A 20707-nucleotide genomic window follows, 5' to 3' on the forward strand; every position below is an offset into this window, starting at 1 on the left:
AAAACTTGGAGAGGCAAAAGAAACATGTTCCACGTAAATCAACATAACTGCTCACTAACGTGGCTTATAAACATATGACAACTTGCTATAGATACAGAATTAGTCCTATTACAGAACGGGACTAGGGCGAGACCATAGGCAGTGCTGCCAAACAATGAAAAATCTATTTCGCCTTCCCTGCGACAGTCTTTGTAATAGTAACAACAGAGGAAGAAACATTCAGAAACATTAAGAATAAATAAATGCTATCACTTGGAGTTTAAAAAATTTCACTTCATTAAAGAATACACAGATGGTTAAATGAAATAATGTTTATTAATATTCAGTTCAGAACTACAGTAACTGTTCACATAATTGTTCCTCATAGTTGCAAGTAACACATTCGTTTATATGTATTCATTTCCCCCCTCTAAAATTCGTTACTTTAACACAAAATTTGAACACTGTACAATCAATTCTTACAGAAATATTTCGCTTTTTTTTCTAAACACTTATCGAAACCAATGCGAAACTTTTCGACCAAGTGAATAATGGACATTAGCGGCGAAAGCCACTAGACATTAATATTATATACTCTATATATCATCCTTTCTTGCTTAAGGACCCAGTATCTACTAATTGGTTTACGATTTTGAAGTACCCAATGATACATGCAGACTTCCATTTGGATATTCCATATTATGTCAATATGATTTCTGCATTGTTTAACAATTAATGAAAAGAAATCCAAGAGAATAAAGAAAATATATATCTAAAACAACATGGTGTTACTTTGAACGAAATATTCTCCTTGAAATACAAAATAGAAAATAATCTTACACACAGTCGCATAGTCGCATAATCGCTATTGAATTGCCTTTTTTCTATTCTTCCTTTTAATGTTTAAGATGGCTACGAGTTAATTTTCTCAACATAAAAATACAACCACGAACAGAGTTCAAAGACAAATACTATTTTCTAATTTAACCGTATTTTAAGTGTATGGTTATCCACGATCATACGTAAGGCTCTCAAATCTTCAGACTAAAAGCAAGCAGAACAACCTATGAGTATTTACAGCATAGGCACATGTACAGTGTACACTTGCATTTTGCAGAAATATCAGAATTAGTTTTAAAAAAATAGGTCAACACTTACCGAAGTTGAGTGACAGAGAATAAATGATTAATATTATTTGAATATCAATAACTAAGAAAAGGGGAATTTTCTAAGTATAATGCGATTAATTTACGTTTTGGTGAGAAATTAAACATTTGGAGTTTTGAACAATGTTTAAGAGGACAGATTGTGTAAATCAGTGATGTCTTCGAGCCCTACACATGCGGTATGTTTCTCCGAATGTTATATCAAGATCCATTGCTACATTCACTACATTCACTACATTCACTACATTCACTACATTCACTTTGGCAAGACGAGAAGTAGTCGTCAGCAATCCTTGTAACAATATATTACAATGCTCAATTGGTCTATGTAACCTCCTTCTGGAATTAATCCAATTATATAATCCAATTATACATTCTTCAACATAATTTGGGCAAATAACGCGTCAATACATTTATATTTGATTTGAAAGTTTTAAATTTTCAACTTGCAGTACAGTAATGAATAGTATTTTCCGAATTTCAATAAAACTGTATGTTAAAGATTCTAATTATTATGTACTCATAACACTTATCCCTAAATAGATCACTGATGCCAGTTTTTGCAGAGAAGTATAAGGGAAATTTGCTCTGGTCAGTTTGCTAAGAAAACGTGGCAGTTAATTTTTTCTTACATTTTATTTTACGAATTAAGAGACAGTGTAATATTAAAATCTTGCGAAGTTGTGAGGCGAAAGAACTATTCTAGTTAAATTTTTGCTTTCTTCTAAAATATCCAGTTTGTATTTGGCTTTCAGAAAAGTAGAAATTTGAAACATAATTGTATTCTTTAGAACAGCAGCATAAGATTTGGAAGTATGTGAAGTCACCTTTAAAACTGGATAAAAATAAAACTTACCCTACATGTTCCTTATCTGGAATTGATATTCATACCACCCATGTTCATTTATAATTCTATAATACTAAATATATTTTTTTTTAAATTGAAAATCACGCCATATTTTGAACTTGGTATAATTCAATAAACTTTGTAATGGTTATACATACACACTTTTCAAGACCAACATGTTTGTGTAATGAGCATAGACACCACCCTTGAAGTTGGAATTGGTACTCACAATTTTCATTTTTTTTTTTTTTTTTTTTTTTGTAGGTACTTATACCCCTTAAGTTTGTTGAAATGAGTTTTTACAAACTGCATATCTTCTGTAATGAGCACATCACTCACATTCTTTAAAAACTGCATTCACACTCTACACATTTTTTTATAATGGTTACACGCACATTTCAAGTTCTTTGTTACGGGTTCACACAACCTACATGCATTTTGTAATGGGCACACATAATTATCTAATTCTTTGAAACGAGTTTCCACACGACACATATTGTTTTCAATGAAATGCACACATATTCTTAAAGTTCTTTGGAAGGAGTATTCACGACCAGTATTTGTAATGGCTATACAAAATTTTAAACTCTTTGGAACAGGCACTCACAGCCTACACTTTTTTGGTGATGTCACACACACCACTCGAGTTTTTGGGATGGGTATCCACATTTTACAAACACCGTGCTCGTGAGTTTTCTCGGGTTCTCCCGTTTCCTCCAACTTTCTTCATTGCACCATTTCACTCATCTCTCATCATCACCGTCTCCTTTAGCCTAATCGGCATAACCGTGGGACGTAAAAACTTAAAGATTTTTTTCAACACTTTACATTTCCTAAATGTTCTACAAATAATAAAAAACTAACTACTACATTCAGATATAAAAGATACTTCTGTGTGAACCAATTCGTTCACACAGAACGAACCATCCACTGTGTGAACCATTCTGCTAAAAGAATTTAAAATTACCAATAAAAATATTAATAAAGTACGTGTGTCCTTGTAACACGAAACATTGTAGTATTCTAGCATTATCTTTATCCTTATAATAATGTAGTTAAGGCATGTTGTCATGGTAGAGATGCTGGGTAATTATTTAGAATTCTTTTTTGCCACGTAAAGATTACACAGCGCTCGTTCTCGCATTACGAACTACAGCCCTATTCCTGAAGATTAAAACATGTTTTACTTACCAGGACACAACACATCCAAAGTTGTTGTGATATTCTAGTTTAGCTCAATCAAAATTTCGCTGGTTTGTTTGTTGCAACACTGAATACAATTTTGCGCCTACGTTCGCAACTGCACCACTTAAAGAAACAATGAAGGTATTTACAGTATGCAGTAAAAGATATAATCTTCTGATCTTAAAAATGTAGAAAATATTCTTATCTTACATTACACTTATCGCTTTTTATCGTGGAAGATTCTCTAGTTAGAACAGTGATTCCCAACCTTTTTGATTATCAACTTTTACACTATTTATTCACACTTTACTAATCGCCCCCATATTGCGAAAAGCTTTATTGCTTTTTGATAGTAATAAAAATAATATAAATTATTATTACTGAAACGATCAACAAAAATATTCCATAATGGAAATTCGTGTTTGTCAGTATCGTTCCATAATACATGTCACGTATCGACTTTTCAGGTATACTTTTATGGCGCATAAATGATATACACACGAGCAAAAGTGCATTCACACTTCCAATTTTCATATCCTGCACCGTTAGACAACCAACAATACTTTTAAGGTTCGCTGGTTGAGAACTACATAAGGCGTTCTACAAGTTCACTAGTTTGTTCGAAACATGTCAGTGTAGCAAACTTCAAAAAATAGAAAAATATCCATACATCTCGGACGAATAAAAAATCGTTTAGAATACACCGTTTAGTATCTACAGAGCGATTGATCTCATGATTTTTAAAGAGAAATTTTATTTAACCTTAGATATACCAAGGAAAAATCAATATTGACCAAATATTCTTTCATTTCACAGGTTACAGCATTTTTTAAAATCTCTGAATCCTCACTGCTGAATGATATTAAGCTTACTTAATCTTAGTTGATAGACGAGTTCAAAATTGACCCTGATTAAGGTTAACTTTAACAAACCTTGAAAACGTTCACATGCCATCACTCATGGAAAACTGATTATTTTTAGGATAGATACAGCTAAACATTTTTATTCAAAATAAGGTGAATTCTTTCTTGCCTATAGTTAAGTAACTAACACGCAGTTTATAAAAAACAATTCTTTTTACAAAATTTATCGTGATATATATATTTTTTTAAATTTTTGGTGAAATTTAACCCTTATCTTTATCAGATTTCAACCCCAAGTGGTGAGGATAACCAATAAGTGTAAAAGAGAAAGTATATCTTATTGTACCAAAATCGATTATTTTCTTTCCAAAAGTCATCATGGAAAAAAATGTTTCCTTAACTCATTATTTATTACGAAATTTACGAGTTGAGACTGAGTTTTAACGTTTACTATCTTTGGTCCACTTCAACTACAAGTCATTAGAACAATTGGTGAGTCTAGAAGAAAATATACAACATATTCCACCAAAATGAAAAATTTTTGCCAAAGTGATGATTACACATATTGCCAACTATACCAACTTCAGTACTTTCTACATTTGCATCAAGGCACTCTATACATTATTTTTTATCTTTGAAATTGTTATCTTAATGAGATTATCCAAACTGGGGCTCGGGTTGTCTAGCACGGACACGTGAGAAATACATAGAAACCTCAAAGAGAGGTAAAAAAGATATTTGTGATAGTAGCATTGGAGAAATTTTTTTTTAAAGATTGTGTTAAATTTCTTATATTTATACACATATATTGTCAAACACGGGAAAAAGAATTAAAAATATTTAAACATATAAAGAATTATTTAATAAACAATTGCAATAAAAGAGGATTGAAAATTATGAAAATGACACTAAAATACAAGTAAAATACAAATACAAGAAAAGCTACATATTGTAATACAATTTGAAATGAAGGCAAGTGTAAACAGTGAGCTTGCTATGATTTCATATGCCATAATTAGCAATAGCGTGGAAATTTCACTAGACTTAATAAACCATAAGCAACAATAGCCTATTTTGATTTTACTAGGCTTCGTAAGCCAGAAATGGCAATAGTTTGTTGTGATTTCACTACGCTTCACAAGCAACAAACAGCTATAATCAAAAATAGTATTACAATCCGGAAATTGTTTACCGGTATGTAGTCGCTGGCAATAGGATGTGATCATAAGTGCCGGAATATCAAAAAATTAGAGAAAGCTTGGCCTTAAGAATATAATAATAACAATATAAAATAACTGTAAGGAATAATGATTACTCTTATTATTTATTTTTACTTATAAAAAAGATAAATATAACATTTTACAGTAACTAGTTTTCGTCGTATATTTCAGATAGGGTGTTATACAGTACATCCAATGTGCAAATAAAATCTATTCTGCATTGTCAAACTTTTAGTCCAGATTATATCAAATATCAATGCATGATTTACCTTCTAGTTATTGGTGCGTGCGCGTGCTTTTGGTGCACGGGATCACCAGTTCAATGTCCAATTGAAGAGTGTTGAAAAAATTAACGCATTATCCCACTTTAAACTGTAAGTCCATGTGTCATATAACATCGGTGTTAGAAAGGGCTACTAAACTTAAATCAAAATCAATGAATGATTTGAAAGAGCAATTGCTGTACATTCATACTTATTAATTTAAAAGAACACACATTTAAAATTTTCTATTTGACTCTTGTAATTTATTGTACACTTACATTTTGGTGACGTCTTTACGAAACATTAATTGAACAATAAAATTACAGTTTCAACATATTTTAAGAAACGACATGTAAAAAAGTAGAGAGTACATACTACGATTATTAAAATACATCACAAGGCAAATTACAGAATACTGGGTCATGGATTTCGTTACAACTATAAAGCTTCGCATAGCTCCTCTATGGCATCGGTCATTCGACTCCTGAAAATGGAGTTTCTTTGAAAAGATTCACATGCCTTTATCGATTGTGTATCGTGTAAGTATGAAGAAAATCCATCAGGGTTATCTGGGTCAACAACATTTGCCTTATCCTCAGAATCCATCAACATAAAAGGCACATAAATTACTTTGAACACACCTGCTACTAATGAGAGCGATTCGTAGTGATTCCATAAAGCTTCAAACGTTAAATTTTCGGGTAATTTGACATTCAGTTTTTCCGCAGTCTCTGTAAGTGATTTATAATATATTTGAAGTAATTGTTTCTCGTTTGCCTTTCGAAATGACTTAACTGTACAGACATTGAGAAACAAAAGAATATCTGTAGTTGGGTCGCCAACTTTAGCTACTTGAAGGTCGAGTAATTTAACTGATATAGGGCGAGAATTTTTGTATAGAAACAACATATTATTGACCCATAAATCTCCATGACACACTGTGTTTAAAACAGTCCATGAGTTGCAAAGTTTTCTACATTCTGCCTGAATAGAAGGCAGCCTGGATTCTAACTTCGGAATAGAATCTTTGAGATGTGGTAGAAAGCGTTTAGCTACAACTAAACCAGTTTCTATACATTTTTGAATTATATCAACAGATTTAAAGACTTCAGGGTTAAACATAAGGTCCCTGAGGAAAGGGAACACCTTATTTAAAGACTCTCCCCTTGATTGGGCTAGTGCATATGAACCTGCATGGAGTTTTGCTAATCCTTGTACCACGAGTGTACAATGGTCAAAATCCAGTCCTTTCTTCCTATCCCCTAGTTTATAACCTTTTTGAGCTAAATCTTCTAAGATAAGAAACTCGTTCCCAGAGCCACTCCGTGTTAGATAACAATCAGGATATGGTAACTTGATTCCAAGTTCATTTATCTGTGGTATAACTTGGGTGTAGAAACCAATTTCAATTTGAAATATTCCTACCTCTTTACCAAGCTCTTTTTGGCTCTCTTGGAGTGGAGAACTCTTGATGAAAAAGTAGAATTTCTTTTCTTTTCCCTCATGCTTTGCTGTTACAGTTGCTCGTTTGTGGGCACCCATAAAACCTGATACTTCTGTATTAGCATCACCAAACTTCACATCATTCACTTGAAGATCTTTGCTGCCAACTAATTTACGCACGATTGTTTCCATGTCTTGCATGGTAATCGCACCATCATCTTCTGAAGTTGCACCATTCATCTTCTTTGTAATAAGGAAATCCTCTGACTCTTATGCGAAGTAAGAGGTTTCAAGTTCTGAAAAAAACAAAAATAAGTGTATTTATGCCAGTAATGAATACTAATATGTCTTACAATTCGTTGCTCATATGACAAAGGAAACGTTATTAACAAAAGTTAATCGGAAACTGTTGGGATACAGTATGGGCAGAAAGTGCGTTAAAATGTACACATACCATTAAGTAGTGGTTGTTAAGGAAATGGTATGTATATTGTTTGAATTGAAAGAGAAACTAGATTATGTTGATGTAATTAAGATATATATGGTTGGAGATTACTTAATATTTGGTAGTTATAGCCAGTGTGATTGTTTATCCAGTTAAGATTACTTCGGATAGCTCACATGAGAAGTGTATACCTATAAAAGCTATAGAATAAAGGTGATACTTGGAGCAAAGGTGTTAATGATTTTGGACAAGTCGTTACTAATAGTGTAGACACACTTTTTGTATTTTGCTTAGATTATCTACCTTGGCGCAGTCGTTTATTGAAGCTTACGCTCTGTTTCACTATGTCCAAAGGTAGATAATCTAAGCAAAGTACAAAAAGTGTCTTTGCACTATTAGTAACGACTTGTCCAAAATCATTAACAACTTTGCTCCAAGTATCACCTTTACTGTATACCTTTTGTAGATATACACTTTTTATATGAGGTATCCAAAGTAATCTTTACTGGATAAAAATCAAACTGGCTGTAACTACCAGATATTAAGTAATTTACAACCATAAATATCTTAATTGGATCAACATAATCTAGGTTCTATTTCAATTTAAATAATACATACACTATTTCCTTAACAACAGCTACTTAACGGTATATGTACATTTTCACGCACTTTCTGCCCATACTACATCCCAAAAGAAACCAGATTTAAGATATTTTATCTCGTACATGCTCACGTCTCTATCTATTGGCTTCTTAACTACAATAATTTAGAATATTTTTGCAATAGATGACATAGAGCCAGTGAATTTCCAGACCGACCATTACACATTCAACTGTAATGTCGGTTAAGTTGTAAGTACAATACTATCGGAAGAATGTACTGAACTGGTGATCACGTATATTGATATTTGTCATTCCACTCTGTTAAAGGAATTTCGTTATATATTGTGAAAGTAGACAGACTTCCAAATTATAGGAATTAAACACTGACCCCAGAAGTGGCATATCTGCTACTCCCGGTTGCCGTAGAGGATTATCGTAATAAATGGAACTTGCTCTTATTGTACATCTTGCGGTGAATGCACATCTAAAACCATTCTAGTTACCTTGCAAATCTTTTACTGCATACGAACCAATACTGAAACCGGAAGTTGCACAGCGTGAGAGAACCTGACTCACTAGCAGAGCCGCTTCGACGAGTAGGATAAACTGATAGGCACTCAGGACTTCAGTCTGACCATGTAATGCGCGCATTCACCTCAGCTTACGTGAGTATAGAGCTTACATCGCTAAAAGCGAATCAAGGTCGAGCAAACATTGCAAGGCCACTTCGTGAATGAGGACAGTCATAGCTCAAGATTATGGAATTGAAGGCAGGATGATAACCGCAGTCAGCCTATTAAAATACGCTGATAGCCGCAGCACGTCACCATGTGAAATATGCAGTGGCAGACCACTCTATCTGTATATTTTACCACTTAACCTATCTATAGCCGGTCCCATGTACGTGTTGGAAAAGAAGGATGTGCTTGAGGTCAGATGCTGAAACTGTCATCGTACTTGAGAGTGCAACGCTTACACTCATTACTTAAGATATCAATTTGGGGATGAGTAAAACTGCTTTTCGTTTTATTGAACATTACCTATCTTACAGGATAATGGAATATGACAGTGAACATAAGTAAGATGGTGATGAGATCTCTTTCTGGGGGAGGCAAAAGGTTAGAGGAGGTTTCAGCATCCCAAACGGATAGGCTTGCTATATCATTATGGATACTGAGGCAGGCTATTATAACGAAACTTACCGGAGAAGAGCTAAATGGGCATATCTATCTAGTACAGAAGAACTACATTACGCATTGGTATTATCTGTCAGGAAAGTAAATGTACACCTATTTTTCGAGTCTGGCATTTCTGCGCTCCATCCGTGGATAGTATGAGAATTAAATCAATCAAATCTTTACTGAGGGACAAAAAGAAAAGTTTAATCTGAATAAGACATTGCAGAGGGCACAAGCTGTGAATACGAATAGTGCATAGTGTAAATAAAGGACGACACCGAAAGAGAAAGCCAGAAACAGCTGTTAAACTTAGAAAAAAGAGTAAAAATTGTCGAAGTGGGAACATAAAACACAAACATAACAAAGACGCCGACAACTAAACGTTCACCATAGCATGATCTTGGTGTAGTGGTTAAGGTGCTGGCTTACAAATGCAAAGGTCGCTAGTTCGAGTCTTCAGCGAGGACTTTTTAAAAAAATTTTGTTAATAATACATGCAGTTCATGAGAGATGCTAAAAGAGGTCGTATTTAGTTTTTCGTAGCAATTATTATTGGTAATGTTTAGTACTGATAATACTTTTTGTCTTTGCGTATTGCTTTTATTCTTTTCTTCATTTCAAAAGAGAAGAATATCCGAACAAATGCCACCAAAATTCCTCATATTTTGAATGTAAACACCATTTGCAATTAGTAAAGAATAAAAATTGAACGTTCCGATGTAGCTGCAAAAAGTAAAAGAAAAAACATGGAAGTGGACCATACTCATGGTTATTAAAAATACAATTTCTACATGCCTTACACCTCCCGCCCACGTTTCTACGTTAGCAAGTAAGAGGTTTCTGTTTAGATTAGGCTGGTCAATAGTTTTGCAAAGGGGCCCGGTTTAGCTCTGACGCACCACGGGTGCGAAAAGGGAGCAAAACACTTTTTCTCTCTCCCTCTGTGTGTCTATTTATCTATCTATCTGTATATATATAACGCTACTTGTGAATGCCATAACCACCCTAATTTTCAGCGGATTGAGACGAAACTTGGCACAAACATTAATTGTTCAAATATCTTGATGAGTTCGTTAACCAGAATAATCAGACGAAAATGTTCAAAATGGCGGTCCTTCAAACTCTTAAAAAATTCCAAGGGAACCAAATTTTGCCCATAAATAGGTATTCAGAAAGTTTCAATAACTTTTCCGCTTTTACTGAAATATTTGTGTGCAGAGACTTATTGAAATATTGGACCCGATTAATCGCATAAAGAAGGTCCACGCCTTTTTGCTACGGTCAGGATTTTTTTTTTGCAGGAGGGGGTTATTTTCGTATCGGAACAAGATGATTGTTAGTGATGATATGAAATTACACATTGAAAGTGAAGTAGCTTGTGAAACGTGTTATTTGAAAGCATAATATAATAAATGTGCTTTCCTCTAACACAGAGAACTGAAAATCATGTATTTCGAGTTCTGGGGCGTGAATGCCGAGAGTGTTATTTGATTTGCTTTTTAGTAACACATTGCATTGAAAATAATTGTAGGCAACATTAGTGGTAAGTAAAACAATAATAATAATAATAATAATAATAATAATAATAATAATAATAATAATAATAATAATAAGAAGAAGAAGAAGAAGAAGAATAAGAATAATAAAATTAATAATAATAATAATAATAATAATAATAATAATAATAATAATAATAATAATAATAATAGGTGTTGTTTGTGGCAAGGCAATATCTTCCTCAATTCTTCTTCAAACGTAATGATTGTAACGCCATATCTCCCTTACAAACAAAATATTAGCAATTTATATCGAGAGAACGGGAAATTGTAGAGTGATGGGAGCAACGTTGGATAGTAAGCATTCATAGTACTCAGAAAAATAAGCGATTTCAATGCAAAATGAACGAAGAGTCATTGTCATGGATAGTCATGGAGCCACGGCAGAGCCGTATTTACGCAAAATGTCAATAACTTATATCGAGAGAACAGGAGGTGATAGTGAGATGGCATTAACGTTTTACACCGTCGACCCATAAGGCGCATCGAAAAAAATAGGAGGGGGGGCGCCAGCCAGCCTTACTTATTTCTACATAATAATATAAAATTATATTGTCGAAATACACACAGGAGCTAGCTAGCAATATTTCATATTATTATTATTATTATTATTATTATTATTATTATTATTATTATTATTATTATTATTATTATTATTGACAGTGTCTTTTCATTACGTGTGCATGTTGACATGAAGCCAAAGAGAAGATCCATCATTCGTAGAAAGAATAAGAATAGTCAGTTACTTTAACTGTGAACGACGGCGAAAAATACGAAAAGAGTGTCTACCTGTAGCGAAAATAAACAATACATTTTCTCAAATGGATAAAAAATTAAGCCGAGATAGATTCGAACTCGCATGGACGGCGAGAAAAGCCAGTTCATTGTCCACTTTTTATTTAAACTGACTCACCGAACGTGTTTCAGTAACTTACTTATTGCTAATTTTACTTGCTTCACTCGTTTAACTTGCTTTTTCTAATAACTTATAACGACAGGGACACGAACACAGAAACATCGAGAACAGTTAAAAATCATAGATGCTCTCCCGCCGGGAATCGAACCCGGGACACCATTGACCAAAGGCGCACGTGCTAGCCACTTTATATATATATATATATATATATATATATATATATATATATATATATATATATATATATATATTTATTGAACTGTAATAACTAGTACATTGCTAACACTGATGTTACCTTACATGAGACCAGTATACTATGGAAACTTACAAGATCACTTTGAGGAAATTAGCAAACACAGATGTTTCATGCAGATTGATCATAGGAAAAGTCTGATGAGCATATTTTAAGTATAAATAATATTCCTCCACTGTACACTTCGGCGTATAGGACATAGTATAATAGATAGTATGCCCGATAAGCCAATTAACGGCATTGAGTTTTGTATTGGGGTACCACACGTAGTCCGGAAAGGCAAGTATACGGCGGTCAAAATAGTTAGCTGGTTTACGACAGATCACTGCAAGTAATCCACATAAAGAGTTCCAGATGCGAGTCGTATCAGTGCACTCAGACACACGATGTAAAAGAGTATCCAGTCGACCGCAGTGCACACAATTAGGAGATTCAGAACGATGAATAGTATGAAGTCGTTCATTGGTAGGGTGTAAGTCATGAATAAAAGTCAACCAAACACTACGAATGTCCGAAGATAACATTTTGGTGTGCACATTTCGCCAGATCACATGCCAGTCATAGGTGGGAAACTTATGACAAATTCGGGGTACAGCATGACACATAACACTGGTGAGTAAAGTACCATACAACATTTTAGTGGACATGGTGCAAGCCTCGGGTAACGGTGGAACATATGCCCATGCGGAAATGAGTTCCCGCACATATGCAGGGCAATAAGGAAAAAAGCGAATGTATGGCGGATTATTTTCAGTTAATGAAACCGTCCAGCACGATATCCATTGCGATGTGTGTGAGTCAGAATCAAGAAATAACTTCAATCCATTACGCATATAAAGAGCTTTGCATTTTTGTCTCACATTAGTAACTTGTAATCCGCCTGTAAAATATGAGCAATAGGTAACATTTCGTGGGAGTCCAAAATAAAATCCACTCCACAGAAACCATCCTATGAGAGAGTCAATCTTCCTTGCGTAACACTCAGGCAGAGGAAAGATCTGAGCTGCATACCACACTTTAGAAAGAATGTAAGTATTAACAAACCAGGTGCGTTGGATCAAATTCAAGCTCCGACCTTTATTGTCTGCACTAAGTAGGCGTAAGTTCTGAAGAATAGGGCCCCAAATTATGTCTGTCATCACGTCAGTTCGAACTGTAAAGGTAATACCAAGTATTTTGACGTGGTCATTTATCAGATACTGGTGGTCAATAGAAAATGGTGACGTGACCATGGAAGCATTATATAACAATAACGTCGATTTATTCACATTGATTTTTTCACCACTCACCTGCACAAAAGTATGTAGACACTGTTCAATATGCGCAAACTGTTCATTCGTAGTGAAAAGGAGTGTCACATCATCAGCGAAAGCTTGAACATTGATATTTTGAAAATCATGATTCACTGATGAGGGGATCGACTTAAGATGGTAGAACAGAGGTTCAAGCGCCAAACTAAATAAATATACAGATAAAGCACATCCTTGTCTTACTCCACGACTTATGGAAAAGGGAGCTGTAAGATGACCATTTATTTGCACACGGGAAGTGGCTGAAGAGTACAGTGCACGAATCAAGTCAATAAATGAATCAGGAAACTTGTAGGCTCGTAGAACAGTGTAGAGATAGTCATGGGATAAAAAGTCAAAAGCATTTTGGAAGTCCACTGATAATAAACATGCAGGTATGCGCTTAAATTTAAAATATTCAGAGATGTCACGAATCTTGCTAAGAGCAGAAAACACATTCTTGGTGGGATGAATTGCTGCCTGGAAATCACTAATAATCCCGTGACAAACAAGTTTCAAGCGTCGTGCTAAAACTTTAGAGAAAAGTTTCATGTCAGTATTGAGTAACGTTATAGGACGGTAGTTCTGTATGGTCACCGGACAGTTCGTTTTAGGTATGAGAACAATGACACCTTGATTATCAATGAAATTGTGATTCCTTAAGAGCTCATTAAAAAGGTGGCATAACTCCGCTCCAACAATATCCCAATAGGAGACATAGAATTCATAAATTAGTCCATCTGGACCGGGACTCTTGCGGTCTTTACATGTACTCAATGCTTCTCGGACTTCCGTCGGAGTAATGTCCGCCATTAATTGTTGGTGTACGTCGGGAGACAGTTGGGGCATTGTCTCCGGGAAATATGTCTCTAGTGCCGTAGCATTGATGAAACCAGTTCGATATAAGGAAGAAAAATGTTCATACACATGAGTCTTAAGATCATTAAGATCCGTAACTTCGCCAGCACCATCCATCGTAATAGCTTCAATGTAGTTCTGTTGACGTCGCTTCTGCGATTGAATATAGTGGTAAAAGGAAATGCGTTCAGATTTACAAAATGAGGCAGATGTGGAAGCCGTCTGATATCGTTCAAGAGCCCGAAGTTGTATGCGTGTAATTTGCGCTTTAACCCTATGAATATGACTGAGATTTTGAGGGCTGCTGGGTTGAGACCAGAGATCGTTTAATACAGCGTCGTAATATTCTAATGTCTGATGAGTCTCGCGCTTAATTTCTTTTCCGTACCATTGGAAAAAACGTTTTATGTGGGGTTTAACGTAAGAAGTCCACCATTCAGAAATAGTTGACAAGTAACGTCGTTAACGTACCCAAAATTGCCAGCGTTGACGAAAATCATTCCTAATGGTAGCTGGATGGAGAAGTTGAGCATTTAATTTCCAGTAACTTCTACCATGCGTATGCGAGACACCTGTCGGAATTTTAAGAACACAATAAACGGCTGCATGGTCGCTAAATGAAACTGGACATATGTCCGTTTCAATTATATTTGAACAATGAGAAGATGTTATGTACCACCTATCTAATCTGGACATCATATGACTATTCTTAAAAGTAAATTTAGGCACCGTCCAATGATTCCACCACACATCCCTGAGCCGCAACTGTTGGATAAGGCGGGTAAATGTGACACTCGGATGGAAGATGCCAGTGGTATCGATTTTTCGTTCCAGTACATTAAAGTCACCAGCCAGAATAATAGGATCACAATTATCTGGTAAAATTTGCACAATTTCCTCGTTATAAAAATGATCACGAGAACGCCTGTTAACTGTTCCAGAAATACCATAGACGTTCACAATATTAAATCCATCACAAAATAAACTGATACCACGGCCAGAGGGAAGTCGCTTAATGCGTTCTACGACAATACCCTTTTTGATTAAGATAGCAGTACCCCGATTGTTGGGTCCGATATTTACAATTGCATTGTACATTGGCAGAAAGTCAAAACATTCAAAGCGGACCTCTTGCAGAAGAATGATGTCGTAACCACTTTACATAACAAAAGTTTTTAAACTATTTTGTTTCGCTGGATGGTGAATGCCAGCAATATTAATTGTACATAGACGGCGCACGTTAGGTCTAGTAGGAGACGGAGAACCTGCCATCAAGTTAATAAATACATAAAATAAGAAAGCAATCTGAAAAAATAACACCAAAAACTGGATAAGTTGTGCAAAAATACACCTCACTACAGAGGGGGGAGGGGAGAAATATTGCATCCAACTGAAACACAATCTCCACCACTCTTCCTGAAGTTTGAAAAGAAAGAAAAATAAAAACATAAATAGAAACAATCCGGTAAACATCACGTGAGAACTGTACTGCAGAGAAAGCAGAAAATAAAATATATGGCATAAGAACCAGAAGGCACGTGAACGGTGTTGACGAGAAGCTACACACAAGAACTTACGAAGCAGTAGTCTCTGTTTCACCACTCTGCTCACGAGACTCGCCTGTGGCAGAGAAGTTGTTACAAACCATGTCAGAGTCAAGGTCACCACCGCCGCTATGTGTTTCTGGGTCACTCACACTATCTTGGATTGCTTGGCTAACACTGTCTGTTTTATTTGAGAGCACTTTTCGTTTTTTTACGTAACGATCGCCGTAGTTGATTTCCATGAGCACTAGTAAAGGGCAAAGTAGATTCAGATGCATTTTCAAGAGTTGTGGCTGATTTCTTAGTAAGCTGATCATGAGAGGTAGACAATGGGACATCATCCTAGGACGTTGCCAGATTGGGCGGGGCAGTTTGTAGCACTGAGTTGGTCGAGGGGCACTGAATCGGGTCAACACAATCTTGTAAAGCCGTAGTACTTGGTTCAGGTTCTGTTATGACATCCTGACATAAAGTAGGAAATTCTGTAGGATCATGCACCAAAGGAGGGGGAGCTCGAGACACATCACGAACACTCGTGGAAACACTGGGCCGTAAAGAAGGAGACAGTGAGTTTAACGAGTAATGCGGGGTTTTCGGGAGATTACCAGTGGATAAAGCTGTCATACGAAGGTCGCCCTGTTTGGGCTGAGGACGAGGTAACTGACGAGGTGGTACCTTGCATTGGGAAACAAGATGATCCGTACTCAAACAGCGGAAACAAGTATGAAGCTGTCCAGGATACACAATTGAAGCCTTATATCCCATGAAGTGGAGTTTAGAGGGTATATGTTTCCCCAATTCTATATAACCTGCGCGAACACCATTCAACACAGGGTATTTTAAGTGAGTGCCCCACTTTTCATGTACTATTTCTTTAATTTCACCATATTCACGCAAGGTATCACGTACTACATCATCACTAAGTTCACACGGTAATTCAAAAATACGGACTTTAGTATAGTTAGTAGTAGCATCCAATATATTCACCACAGAGGAAATACCAGTCGAATGACGGAAGGGAACAGAGTCTGGCAAAGTACGTAAAGCTTGTTCAAAATTCAGAGCTGTATCCAGTTTAACATATACACAGAAATCTTCGTTGTGTAATTGAATTGCAATCACTTTGTTCATCAGATCGGAAAAATTTTCACTTAACCATGTGTGTATTTCAGCCGGTGACGGTCGTAATTGTCTGAAATTCTTGTCAAACTCAAATTTTAACGTATTTTGTCGAATGGTATTCATAGCTTAGCACTACTTGACACAATTTCCAGTAATTAACACCACTTTACAGTCCTAAGCACAGGACAAAAAAAACAATAAAGAAAAAACAAAGGAAACGCAGTATATGCTTTCACGGAGCGCTCAAAAACACCTCCACACCATGAGAACTCACGGTGAACTGTCACCACTAGACCAGCGGGGAGGGCACGGCTCACCCCCTGTGTCGTTTGGGATTACGACTACTGTATTGCCAGCTATCACTTCTGTGGGTTGTATACTATGATCACATGTTTCTTCTTTGTTGGAAGAGTTAAACCTACATTCTATGTAATACATGAGGTATTTAGACCTACATGCTCTTCATATAATGTAATAAAAGGGCCATGCTGGTTATAAGAAAAAGAACATTCCTTGGAAAAAACGGAAATTATTGGCAACAGAAATATTTACCTACGAGGCATGCGCAGTAGTATATTTCAGAATAGTTACTGTTTAGTTCAGTAAACGAAGAAAGGGGAATAAAAAAGCAAATATTTCGCGTCAACGAGACCGACCAGAGTTGGCAGAGGCGAAAGCAGATGTGTAGTAATACAACAACTTTGTTAAATTGATAATTGGTTCTTTATTCTGTAGTAGATCGTATCACAACTTTACGGAGGAGCAAAGAAGACTTACTAACGCTGTCATATAGTAAGCTTTAGTAACACGATCATATAGACACAAATGGATGTAACTGTGAGTACTACAACTTGGATTTAACGAAAGCCGTTTAGATATTCAGTGGTTTGCAGGGTTGTATAAGACACAAAAAGATAAAACACAATACAATTCTTCATACCTCAGCTTCCAGTAACTAGATACATGCAATTTCTGGATAGATACTGAAACTGCTGTTGGATTTTAATACATGACGTATTGCAGGATACAAAATGCTTTGCATTACTTGTTTGTTTGTAGACAGCTACTAGCTTAGTGTTCTGAAAGGTTGTGTATAAACTAGAGATAGCCAATTCCGGAATTATTACTTTTCGGACTCCCGAAATAAAACCGGACAAATTCCGGAATTCGGAAAATTCCGATTTGGGAATAATTCCGGAATTCGGAAAAATCGGGAATTTAGAAATTTCTGATTTCGTTAACATTCCGGAATTCGGAAAAATCCGATATTTTCGAAATCCAGAGTTTTTCTCAATTCCGGAATTTTCTAAATTCCGGATTGTTTCCTAGTTCCGAAATTCTTCTGAATTAGGGAATTTAACTGAATTCCATAATTTTCCAAAATCCGGAAAGTGAAAGTTCCGCTTCCAAAAAATGAATTTATTTTGGTTAATATGAATCGTGCCGGAAATAAGCCTTTGACCAGGTAATTGCGACTGCTTTGAAAGAAATGGGGTGTATGAGAATTCAATCTGAAATATTTGTAGTTTCGTGTGGATAAAAAACAAACTTGTGAACCAGCGGTTTAAGAACAACTCAAGTTATTAATGTAAACTTTTCCGACTTCATAAAAGAAATATGAAAGACATTTTGAATCGAAGAAATATAACATACAAGTTTGCAAGCGGAGACAAAGGAACCTAACGTAACCAGACTATAACCGAATCTTTTCCCGCGTAGCGATCGCGGTTCAGTGGTCAAGGTGCTTGTGCGAATGTATATTGTAATTTTGTTTTACTTTAGGATTTTTGAAGGCGATTGATCGGCGATAACATACGTTTTATTATATTCAGATATTTGAATACTCGGATGTTTCAATACTTGAACTATCAAATCTTCAGGAATAATAATAGTAATAATTATAAACTAATAATAATTATTATTATCTCGTAGAAGATTAAAAGCTAGGAGCTAATTATCGCTCAGGTCATACCATTACAAGCAGAAACGTGACGTTTGGAAAGAATATTTCCGTTTGGATTAATGTTGCTCACGAGAGGAGGAGTTTCTCATCTCGTTTCTAAAACAAATAAAATAACATGAGAATTAACATTTTACATTCGAGACGGGTCAAGGCTAACTCAAAATTTTCGTCTTTCTTTGGAGATGAGAATCGAGACGAGACGAAAAGTATCGTAAACATTTCCCGTCTTGTCTCGATTCTCGAAATAGTGTAGGTCCAATCTTTAAGTAACAATTGCTCTGTAGACTGAATCTCATAGGCTATTTCGTTATATTATATTTCAGAGCTCATTGAGCTCTGTTTAGGTATTTTGTAGCAATGCTTTTATATTTACCTCTGCATATCCTAAAAATTAGTTTATTATATGCCTTACTGTTGCGTGATATTCAGTTATATTTATTACAGTTATTTCAGGGCAAGTTTAAAATTTTTATTATTATTATTATTATTATTATTATTATTATTATTATTATTATTATTATTATTATTATTATTATTATTATTATTATTATTATTATTATTATTATATCAACACCGTGTATAATCTTTAAAAGATATGCGGTTTGTATCTGAATATTAAAAGCTAATTGACTGTCGAACTCGGTCGTCGAGAAGTCTTCAGGAGGGAAGGACATTGGCCACGTTCTGGGTTTGAGTTCCGAAGCGGCAAGTATTTGGGCTCCAGCCAAAAATTGTTAAAAGTTATAAGCTTCAGCCAAACATATTCAAAACATCTGGGACCGGGTTTAGGCTTCTCAACGGCTCGAGCGGCTCGGCTTACAGCTCATTCACTATCGAACCGAACCCAGAAGTGAGCCGAGCCAACAGGTCACCCAACCGAGCCGATTTGAGCCATCGGCTTAGTTGAGCTGAATCGAAACGTGCCGATGGACTAGTTTCAACTTAGCTGGCTTGAACCGGTTCACATAAGCCGAGTAGGGGACCCATCCCAACCGAGAAAGCTCGAGGCATCGGCTCAATTGAGCTGAGTCGATGGCTCGTTCCAACTGAGCCGGCTCAGGGCATCGGCTCATCCCAACCGAGCCGACTCGAGCTGTTCGCTCAGTTGATACGAGCCGAGCCGGTTGATATCACTACCCGAGTTGGTCTTCTGCTTGGGCTCAAGAATTCGACCGTGCAGGTCTCAGCCTTGATTTTAAGAACTACAGTATATACTTATATTGGTGATTACGACATTTGAGGCTGTCTCGTAATAATAATAAAAAAACTCTTGTCTTCTCGTTATCTAGACGAGACTAGATACACTAAAATTGCCCCACGAGATGCACTAAAATTACGAGACGACACGCATCCCTGTCGTGAGCAACACTAAAAGTATTCCACATTACTGCTTACATTTCTCATGGCTTTCGCTTTCCAGTCTAATCAGGCCATTATTTCAAAAAGAGCTAAAACGAGCTAAACTAGCGAGCGAGCCATTATCAAACTCGACTCAACTCGAAACTCGACCTCGAAAACAGCTTGACCTTGATCGCTACGCGGTAAACGATTCGTCTTTAGTCTGGTTACGTAGGTTTCTTTGTCTCCGCTTGCAAACTTTTATGTTATATTTCTTCGATTCGAAATGTCTTTCGTATTTTTTTTATGATGTCGGCAAAGCTTTCATTAATAACTTGAGTTTTTCTTAAACCGTTGGTTCACAAGTTTGTTTTATTCTCCACACGAAACTACAAATATGACAGTTTGAATTCTCATACTCTCTATTTCTTTCAAAGCAGTGGCCATTACCTGGTCAAAGATTTATTTCCGCCACATTGCATATTAACCAAAATAAATTCATTTTTCGGAAGCGGAACTTTCACTTTCCGGATTTCGGAAAAATATGGAATACAATTAAACTTCCTAATTGAGAAGAATTCCGGAACGCGGGAAGAATCCGGAATTTAGAAAAGTCCGGAATTGAGAAAAACTCCGGATTTCGAAAAAATCCGGATTTTTCCGAATTCCGGAATGTT

At 35.8% G+C, this 20707-nt stretch overlaps 1 protein-coding gene across 1 annotated transcript in view; it reads right to left on the reverse strand.

The window, feature by feature from the left end:
- Positions 1-316: 316 nt before the first annotated feature.
- Positions 317-20707, reverse strand: part of LOC145689834 (uncharacterized) — a 33995-nt gene continuing 13604 nt past the window's right edge. The window contains exon 2 of the mRNA XM_081764053.1: positions 317-7262. Coding sequence (XP_081620179.1) covers positions 5962-7206 — 1245 coding nt within the window. The 5' untranslated portion in view covers positions 7207-7262 and the 3' untranslated portion in view covers positions 317-5961. The remainder of the gene's footprint in view (positions 7263-20707) is intronic.

The sequence above is a fragment of the Thermobia domestica genome, chromosome 7, assembly GCF_964235325.1.
Source record: "Thermobia domestica chromosome 7, izTheDome1.hap1.1, whole genome shotgun sequence".
Taxonomy (NCBI): Eukaryota; Metazoa; Arthropoda; class Insecta; order Zygentoma; family Lepismatidae; genus Thermobia; species Thermobia domestica.